The sequence below is a fragment of the Diorhabda carinulata genome, chromosome 3, assembly GCF_026250575.1.
Source record: "Diorhabda carinulata isolate Delta chromosome 3, icDioCari1.1, whole genome shotgun sequence".
Taxonomy (NCBI): domain Eukaryota; kingdom Metazoa; phylum Arthropoda; class Insecta; order Coleoptera; family Chrysomelidae; genus Diorhabda; species Diorhabda carinulata.
This window is the reverse complement of record NC_079462.1, coordinates 15,005,953-15,016,581: the sequence shown is the minus strand read 5'-3', so window position 1 is coordinate 15,016,581 and position 10,629 is coordinate 15,005,953. Positions and strand designations below refer to the sequence as shown.

Sequence of the window (10,629 nt, the reverse complement as noted above, 5' to 3'; positions counted from 1 at the left end):
TTGATTAACCACCTACTTTAACTGGATCTTCCACTTCATGTTTTTGGTTATGTCTTAAGATTCATTGCCGAGTCCAAGTTTTTCTCTGGCGTCGTTCTTTTCTCCTTCCGTAATTATGAACTTCATCAATTAACATATCTGCTACTTGGATCCCAGAGAGCTCGCGTGAAAAGTACAATAAGAGTGCACTTCTGTACGACGTAACGTACGAGCTAACTCGCAATGTGAAAACCAAGCGTTAATCTGATCACGCGGTATTTTTGAATATATTGAAAAAATCAGTTAAAATTTATAAGAAAAATCAAAATTGGTTCGTATTCTTACTATTACAGAAGCAAACTTTATAAACAAAAACATTTTATTTCGTTTTTGCGCATAATTAATCAAAAACTCATGAATAAAATAAATAAAAATAAATAAAAAAAAAACTTGAAATATTCGAGTTATTATATTCGCTTTTTGACTTATTGTTAATTTTCAATATTTACAGTTTTAAGCTACAATCGTAACAAACTTTGTACATAGTATAGACTTAAAATTAGAAAACTATCTTCTTGTTCCTCTATAAACGGATGATTCCAAAACTGATTCTCAACGTCATTTACTGCTCTTAATATAATGCTAGGATTTTGATGTCGAAAACATTGCTTTCCAGAAGATCGTTGATTTTCCATTTCATTTGGCTTCATTGCATAATTGTTAATCGAAGATGTTAGTGAAGGTTCAAAATCATTTTTAAGAGAATGTGAAATGACGGTGCCACTTTTTTGCGGTACATCTGGAGGCGGTTTAGGAGTATCATGAATAATCCTTTTATGTAATGTCGTCTCTGAAATAAAAATTATACTGGGCTAGTTAGTTAACCTTGGTGTCTGAAAACTTGGTAATTGTGTATGTTTTTGTATCTGTTCATATGAATACCCTCAAAGGTAGCACGACGGGTCTATATATTCAACGGACCCTTGGCCGTCCACAATTAACTATAAACTACAATCCCTCGAAGGTAACCATGGAACTCATCGAGAGCACATGCATAACTTCAATACCAAGAATTTGTGCTCTAATAAAGGTTTGAAGACACACTTCAGGCCCAAAAAAATACAAAAGATTCCTAACTATTTCAACTAAGAAGTCGGAAGAACTCGTGATGACATGAAACTAATGGTAGGTCTCCTGACATGTCAGTGCCCTGTCTAATGTCACCTTGAGACAATGAGCATGGCAGAAGACGACAGCTGCAGATTCTGCGTGCAATTCAATAACAGAGTATCTACTTGCAAATATCCTGCTAGAAGAATTAAGTACCTTGAAGAAGTAGTACTAACATCTAGGAAAGTGAGACACAAAATCCCCCAAAAATGGTTTTATTCGAGAGGAAGCAGAATAATAAGATGTAGAATCTTGTACAAAATATCTTCAGGTATAGTTGCAGAATGACTGTAAAGCCAAGACTACTCTCCAAAATAATTTACAATCTAGTAGCAGAAACCCGGTTGGATTCAATCAATGGTTGACAAATCTTCTAGTCAGATCCTGATCCGTAGTGAGTTAAATAAGCTTGAGGTCGGATTGTCTCCCAACGGAAAGATGGAGACGAAAGACTCAAAAAGCTGCTAAAAAGTAGTTCATTGACTATTAGTGCTAAGAACCAAATTACAGTTTGAAGAAGTGGCAATAGCTTTTTAAAGAGACAGGTCTCTTTAAAAACATTAGATGTTTTATTGCTTTTTAAATACTTTTCTGTAATATATCAACGAAATTGATTGCATCCCACACCACAACTCACTTTTACACTTTACACTGGATGCATGTTATATCCGAGACAGAAGGTTTTTCTCATCTTTGAATTTATGAGAGAAACAAATAATATTATATTTTGACTTCGTTTTAAAAATAAATATCCTAGGAAACTTAAAAACTACCTAAATCTCCTAATTTCCTAGTTAATTCTCTTAACTGTGTTCCTTGTTCTTCTGTTTGCATAAATAGTTCTGTGATAGTATTTTTCAAATCATACATTTCTTTAGCTTTTGCTTCTTCTTTAGCAGCTTCTTTTCTTGATGATCTGAAATAATTGAAAGTGTATTTATTATAGAGTATGGTGCAAAAGACAGGAATAGATTTGTTACTTCATGAATCGGCAATTTTAAGGAAAAATCCTGAGACCCGTCGATATTTATTTTTAAATAGGCTATTCGTAAGGATGCCTTTTTATTTTTGGGAGCATGATGACATTATCGCTAAAATTTTTGAATGAAAATATGGGTGATGTCATCCATTATTTGAAAGGTATTTTAATTACTTATTTAGCCGTATCAATATGTAATTGATTTGCTTATTGTCACAATTAGTATTATTGAAATTTCAACAGATTTCTTAATAAAATGTATTAATTATTGGTTCGAAGTGATAATTAAATTATTAACCTTGGTATATGCAGTAAAAATTAAAAATTACCATTGAATTACTAGTTGCAAGACACTAAAATGCTACTTGTAGTTTATACAGAAAATTAACAGTGAATTGAAATTAGAATTAAACTAAGAATTCGCCAACTTTTAACTTAATTTAATTCTTTAAGTTTGTGAGGTTATGAGCATATAATACGTTACGTCAATCTTAATTGGTGGTACTAAGATGGAACACTGATAAATAGTGTCAAGGGCTTTCCACATTTATAAGAAAAAAAGGGTCCATACAGGGAATTTCTATTGGTTTACCAGTAATTTACAATTATTTTAAATAAACCATAAAATTACCACCAAGTTTACTTTCATGTTAATTTTAATTTAATTTTGATTTTAGTTTCATAACCCAATCTTTGAACATTCAAACTTAATTGACTTCTGGTTAGGTGATTAAGTGATTAATAGTAATATTGTGATAAACGTGTTCTGAAAGTCTTTGTATCTGTCAGCTGACTGAAATGCAAATAATTGAAATTCTAATAATGATTGGTTGTGGAGATAAAACACGTACGCTGAAAGAAGTGTTGATTTCACAATCAACTGTTAGCAAAATTGAGACCTCCTTAAGGGTAGTAGAAAACCAATATCTGAAAACAAAAAACTTGGTGGTCTGTTAGCCTTTCAAAATACCATTCATGAAAAGTAGCAATAGATTATGGCATGGACTTAGAAATCTAAAGAAGGAAAAGTGGTATCCCTACAAAGTGAGTTTAGTAGAAGAACTCCTGGAAGATGATTTTGAGAAATAAATTAGTGGTGGTGGGGTGTTGATGGTTTTGTTTAAGCAAATTCCATCCATTCATTCCTATTATGAGCTAGGTCTTTTGCTTCTGTCCAGTTTATTTCTTGTTATAACTTTTTCCCACGATTTTCTTGGATGAGATCTCTTTCAGTTTTATCCAATTTTCATTTTCTATTCTTTTAATGGGGCGTTCTTCATTCATCCGTTGTAAGTGCCCCCACCATTTTAGTTGTATTTTCTCCATATAATCTAATTAACGTTGTATATTCAGGTCTTTTTTTTGTTCTGCCAATACCCAAGATTCACATCCGAATGTTAGAGTTGGTCTATATATTGTTTTGAATATTCTTAGTTTGGAGTCTCTGGATATTACTTTTTTATTAATGAATACTGTCATTTATATGTGCATCTTGTGTTCTATTTTCGTCTATTATTGGTTCTTATATTTATCTTGATTTCTTCTTCCCCAATCACTTGTCTTAATCCTATGTTTATAGTGAATGCTCTTGATATTTTGTTATTTCTAATGACTGCATTCTCATTGTTTTCTTAAATATTTTGATTTATCTTTATAATTTTTACATTAACTCCTCTTTCGACCAGTATTTTCTATTTTTTCTCTCTAGGTACTTTATTAAAGGCTTTTTTTAATATAAGAAATTATAATGGAACAAAATTTTTTTAAAAGAGGTTCTGTTCCCTAATGTAGCTATATTTCTATTAAACAGTCATGTCAATCATCAAACTTATCTGTACGCTATGGAAAATCTACAGTGAATCCAAGACTACCTCACTCAATACCAGAGAAAATTATTGTTTTGGCGGGAATAATAGATATTAGGATTAATAGACCATACTTTTTTGAAGAAATTTTAATAGGTTCTCGATATTTAGAATTTCTCAAAAACTTCTTGCTCCCCGAACCAGTTGTTTCCAAGCAGAAATTATTTATTGCTGCAGCAAAATGGTGTGCCTCCATTCTATGTTGTCTGCACATTAACTTAAACAACGTCATTCCAAATTGGTAGACAGGTCGAAGAGGAACAATAGAATGGCCGCCTAGGTCACCTTATTTGATTCCTCTTGATTTCTTTTTATGGGAATACTTAGAAAAGTAAAGTGTATCAAAATAAACTACAAACTATCATTAGTATATATACTTCTTAGAACTTTTATATGTTTATGTTTTTAAATAGTCTTGATTTTTTTAGGTCTCTTTTGTTATAAAATTAGTTTCTTTTTTTAATTTTTTGAAGATAGATATAAATTAATGAAAGAAGAGACCGAAAATCAAGACGCTTTAAAAACATAAAAATATATATAAACATACACTCATACACATATATACATACATACCCATACATGCCATTTGTTTTTTTTACTTAATTATTCTTTGATTATGAACGATCTGATTTTCATCACCTCGTTTATAAATGTGTACAGTTTCTTCAATTGTGTTCTGTCTCTTGAGGTAAGTAATTAATCCAAGTCATCTGAATGACCCCGAAGTTTAATATAATAGTTTCTTATATTCGTATACATTGGACACATTAAAATTATATGTTCAACTGTTTCCGATACTAGTTCATTACAAATTGAGCACATTGGATTTACAGGTTTTAATTTGTATGACAAGCCTTTGAATATTTAGTGAAGATAATGGCTTGTTTCATTTGTGTTCTGTAAAAAGTAAAGGATGTGTGGTGTGTACTTCAAATTATTTTATTTAAAACCTCATAAAATTTTTCTGAAGGTACATTTAGATCATAATTATACTGCTGTGTAAATGATCACTCCAGTTATATATTCGACAAAAGTTGTTAGAAGTGTCCTTCAATTGGATCAGATGAAGAAGAGTACCTTTTGAGGTTTTCATCCTTTATCCTTAGAAGAAACTTTAAGGCCTGATTTATTATAAAGTAGCTTATTTTATAGAGACCGACTTCTCTTCTAAAGACATAAGCTGCTGTTCATGTTTGAAGAAATATGTTCTTCTAGAAACTATTCTGAGTTTTTTCTGTTTGTTTCAAGTATTTCAAAGCTCAAGCCGCTTGCATATTTGAAGTCTTTTTTAACAAGTACAACAGCAGTATTTATTGAAAGCTATACTGCTGTCATCTGTAAGATTTATTAAAAAGACCTAAAAGAATATTTTTCTTTAGATAGTTGATTGCCTTTATCTCAAATTTAGACTGTGTACAAACTTTTCAACTTGTTAGTTAACACAATATTAAATTGATATAAAAATTACAAATATATTAAGAAATACCTCACGTTTACATAAAATGATGAATATTTTAGTGGAAACAGTTGTAAAGGAGTCAATTCACTAATAGATATATTATAAATTCTGTGTCTTAAAGAAATTAGTGGATTTGTCCAATAATATACCAAAATGCATATATTTATAATGGTAATGGTTTGTAAAAAATTGATGCACTATGTTCCAATTTATATGGCACAAAACTTTGGTATGGAACCAAATGCAAAAATAAATTATTTTTATTAATTATTAGCGATTGTGAAACATCGTTATTGTAATAAAATTTATAATTAATTTTATGTATGATAGCAGGATTATAAAAGAACGATGTCCTTTTCAAAATTGATACACTATGATATTGATATAACGGAAATAAAGAGAGAAAATTATTTTTATAAATAATCCATTGGAGAGTTAAGAACAAAAAAAATATACGAATTTTCAGCTATTATAGCTATGCATAATTTTGAATTCAATTTTGGCCAAATTTAGTTCTAATAACTATTGAATATGGTTTCTGAGATAAAAAAACCATGCTAAAACCATCTATATGTTCATGAACTTTGTTTTTGTTTAGATGAAAACATGAGATACATCATACAATTCCATTCAGCTAAAAATATGTATTATTTCCTGTCTGGAAAAATATACTGAAAAGGTAAATATATAAAAAAATATATTGACACAGTGCAACAATAATTCTGAAACTTAATATAGTAGAAATATACTGTCAAGATGTATTTAAAGATAAGAAGAAAGAAAAATAACAAAAATATACACATACTTATATAGATCTTTTTAAGTACTGGTATTTTGTCTGTATGTTAACATAAAAAAATGAATATTTCAGTGGAAACAGTTGCAATGGTGTCAATTCAGTAATCAATATAACAGAATAGATCTATTATAAATTTTAATGTGCCTTCAAGAGATTAGTGGATTTGCTCAATAACATAACAAAATGCTTATATTTATACTGGTAATGGTTTGTAGGAAATTGATGCACTATGCTGCAATTTATATGGCATAAATCTTTATTATGGAACAAAATGGAAAAATAAATTGCTTTTATAAATTAGGCTTTGTTGAACATTGTTATTGTAATAAAATTTGTAATTAACTTTTTGTATGTTACATTAGTGGTATTATAAAAGAACTGTGTCCTTTTCAAAATTGAATCTGAGGACACAATAAGATATTGTGAATGAAGAATATTCTAATATTAAGAACTAAACTTACCTATTATACTCAAATACAACCATTCCTGCAGCAATTAAAAAAATAATTCCTTCTCCTAATAAATTAGCACCTAATTCTATTGCCATAGCTTCATTAAGTACTGGTATATTTACAGGTTTTCCTAAGTTTAAAATCCACATTTTAGCTTTCACCTCACACCAATTATAAACTGCAAAAAAATAAAGAAAAAATTTTGATAAACTAGTTTAATGGTTGAATCTATTCAATCCAAGCAAAAAATTTTAAAATTCTATTTATTAAATAACCTCTCTGGTTGTCTTATCGTCAGATGATTATCAATTAAGGAATTTCTTTTCTTCTATTCACTGTTCTTTTTATTGCTGATATTTGCTTCATCTCCATAATTAATTGTTATTGTAGCAATTGTATCATAGGATTTTAATAGTTTATTATGCACTGAACACTCTATTTACTGCTACCACTAGACCAACACTCACAATTACAATGTCTACTGCGCAATTCGATAACTAAGTTATCCTCTTCAGAGACCAAAGGTGAACAGTTTACCTTTGGTAGTAATTGTGAATGTTTTGGTAAAAAGTGTGTTCAATATCAATATCACCAGTGGCTTCAAAAGTCTGATCAAGTTATATGTAAGTAATAAGACATCAGAAATTATTATGTTTTTTAAAAGGAGCAATATTTTTCCGAACATAGTTTTCCTGTAAATGCTTCGAGCTTTATATTAAATGTTTGCTGTATTAAATGTATTTCTCTTTATAACACAATTTTTGTTTATGTTATTAAATTCCACTTGAATTGAATCAAAACTTCTTTAATTTTTTGTTACTTCTCTTTGTTGGCTTGTTGATCTGCTCAATCTCCAAAGCATACGACAATTTTGTTAACTGTTATTTTGCTAAGACTTGCATGGAAATCCACAGTATAAAAAGTTTACTTGGTCTAATTATACCTGTTTATAATATTTCTCAATTTTCTCTGCAAGCATTTTTTATCTATCCTATAATTAGTTTGTATCAAACTACGACTCTATAACTTGTATTTAATGCTATTGAAATTTTTTCTGTAGCAATGTCACAATTGAGTTTCGGATATTTGTTACTGAAAAACACAAAAGTTTCTATTCAACTAACTACACAAAAATTCCATCACTACAAGTATATTAATAGTGTGAGGTTAACCTGTTTAGAACTATGGTTACAGTTTCTTTAACAACTACAAGGAAAATAAAAAAAAAATTATAGGGGGCAATATCAATGAAATGCTTTTTATGTCAAAAACTTTAGCATCATTTTGCCATGGTGTAAGATGGAAGTTTGGGCCACCCTCAGAAAGCGCGTTCAGGCAACATATCCCCATTTATTAGACATTCCTGACACATATCAACCCCTACTCACTTTGTTTATGGAGTGCTGAGTCAATTTGGGAAAATTCTTCGTGGATCTTTAGAAAATTCTGACTAAACACAATTCAAACATGCTATCAACATAAAACTTTAAGCATAACTGAAATAGAGTCCTTTTGCTAGATAGATCTAGATAAAGTGACACATTGTTGTCAGTTCCAAAGTTATAACTAAATTCCAGGAATTTAATTACCACACCTTGTTTATATGGCTCTAAACCCTTACTAGATTTCCCATTAGTTTAATAAGACGATTTCCGTTTATTAGGATATTTGCCTTTTTTAAGTAGTTCTTTTTGTATGATCTCTGATATTTTGATTATCAATGTTCCTTATTGTAAACTGGAAAATGACAGTGTTGTTTATATAACTTTGAAAAAACGGGAATAAATAGAGGAAATTATTTTTCATAAATCTTACATAAGAGTGTTAAAAAGAAGAAAATATCTGAATTTTCAACTATTATAACTATGCATTATTTTGAGTTAAATTTTGGTATAATTTAGTTCTAAAAATTATTGAATATGGTTTCCAAGATGCTATGCTAAAACCATCGATATGTTCATAAACTTTGTTTAACAGGAAAACATGAGATACATCATGTGATTCTATTCAGCTGAAAATATGTATTATCTTCTGACTAGAAAAATATACTGAGAAGGTAGATATATAAAATAATATATTGACATAGTGCAACAATAATTCTGAAATTTGGTATAGTAGAAAGATACTTTCAAAATGTATTTAAAGGTAGGTCACGCAGAATAGGAAAGAAAAATAAAACTATTTATATACTTATACAGAAATATCTTGTGAATTCTTTTAATCTTATTTAAAAGGAATAAGGTATAGAGTTCACATTTATCAGAGTTCATCTGAGGCTGGCAAAATAGTATCTGGTGTGCTGCAGGGTTCAATGATTGGCCTATTTTTGTTCCTCTTATATGTCTGATATATGTGACAGTATTTCACATTGACACATTCAATCATATGCTGATGATTCTCAGGTTCTACACTACTATGATCCTGCAGATCCACTTTCAACAGCTACACACCTAAATAGAGATCTGTCAAGTATTCTTGAATATTCCACTGAACATAAGACTGAATGTTTGCTGTTATAGAGACGTAGAGAAAATTTGCAACAAAAATTAAAAATGGAGTTGGGCAGTAAGACATTGGTAATAAAATCATTTGCTAAGAACTTAGGACTAATTCTAGATGTGGACTTAAGGTTTAAAGAACATTTAAAGACAATTTTTAAGAAAAGCTATGCTAGTATGAAACTCTTGTGAACAGGTTTATTCTCAATTTTAAGATGAGAAAAAAGCTTTGTGAATCTTTAGTATTGTCTATTTTTACCTACTGTAATGTTATTTACTATCCTTGTCTTGTCATGGCATCAAAAAATCATGTGCAATATGTAGATTTATTTTTCATTCATTTTATGTGTCCTTTTAAGAAAGTGTTGAAACATTCGACACCTGTTTATTTGAGAGAAAAACTAGTTTTTTGTGATATTATACATAATGTACATGTGAGACATAAAAATCTATTAGCTGTGCCTCAGCATAAATATGTGCTTTTTCAAAGAAGTTTCACATATTTAGCTGCCAAAGATTATAACGCTCTCCTTAAGGACCTTAAATTGTGTGGTATGAATTCATTTAAATTTAATTACAGAGCAATTTTGTTTAATAAGCAAATATGTAATTAACTTTATCTTTTAAGAGTTTTTGTAATTATTTGAGAACTTATAGTTGAGACTGTATAAAGTTCTTTTGCATAGATAAATGGCTTGAAATGGAGAGAGGTCGAAGAATAACATATATGTTAAATATCGCCACTCCTGTTGCATGATGTCTGTATATTGAAAATTTTGTTGTGTACACATTTCAGACTAATAAAGACGATTTATTATTATTATAATATTTAGCTTGTATAAAATTAGTTGATGACACCTTCTTGAAGAAAAATTTTAGGTAATAAATGCCAGACAGTCATTCCTAATCAATGTTTGTAATACTGGATAGTTGCCAGAATGATTAAAACTTTCAACTTACTGCGTTTACTCAAAATATTTCAAAAAGGAATAGTTTCTGTCCTATATTAATATTGTAATATTCTTTCACTTACATTGTGCTGGAGGCATGCAAACATACTTCCTAAATACTGGTGAAGACTTTGCTTGATTTTTAACAACATTTGCTATAGGTTTGCTTATTTGTTTCAACAATAACGCTCCTAACTTTGCAGCTGGAAAAGCACCAACAACCATTTTTTAAATGGAAAACTATTTCATAACAAAAATATAAATCTGTCAAATTTTATAGGTTATAATAAAGTTAGACAATTCAATTTGATATGCGAACTAGAATGGAGTAATGTATGGCCGGTGGAACGAAAACACTCAAGAAAAATGGAAAATTATTCCTTATCTAGAAAGACATATAACAATAAGAAAAATTCGCTACACGATATTAGACAAGATCTCTTATTTATAATTTCTCTTCTAATTAATCCAGACTTTG

At 29.5% G+C, this 10,629-nt stretch overlaps 1 protein-coding gene across 1 annotated transcript; it reads right to left on the bottom strand.

The window, feature by feature from the left end:
• Positions 1 to 429: 429 nt before the first annotated feature.
• On the bottom strand, positions 430 to 10,471 carry LOC130891724 (putative OPA3-like protein CG13603). Its single transcript, XM_057796624.1, has 4 exons — positions 10,235 to 10,471; positions 6,713 to 6,881; positions 1,923 to 2,065; positions 430 to 829 (listed from the first exon to the last, which is right to left on the bottom strand). Exons 1-4 carry the CDS (start codon positions 10,374 to 10,376, stop codon positions 498 to 500), a joined length of 786 nt encoding a protein of 261 aa, XP_057652607.1. The 5' UTR covers positions 10,377 to 10,471; the 3' UTR covers positions 430 to 497.
• Positions 10,472 to 10,629: the final 158 nt, after the last annotated feature.

Excerpts from the sequence above, each read along its gene's own strand:
- LOC130891724 (XM_057796624.1), bottom strand. The coding sequence starts at position 10,376 with ATGGTTGTTGGTGCTTTTCCAGCTGCAAAGTTAGGAGCGTTATTGTTG. Across the intron at positions 6,882-10,234 it reads TTGCATGCCTCCAGCACAAT|TTTATAATTGGTGTGAGGTG; the intron begins GTAAGTGAAAGA and ends ATTTTTTTGCAG. Across the intron at positions 2,066-6,712 it reads GTTGTATTTGAGTATAATAG|ATCATCAAGAAAAGAAGCTG; the intron begins GTAAGTTTAGTT and ends CAATTATTTCAG.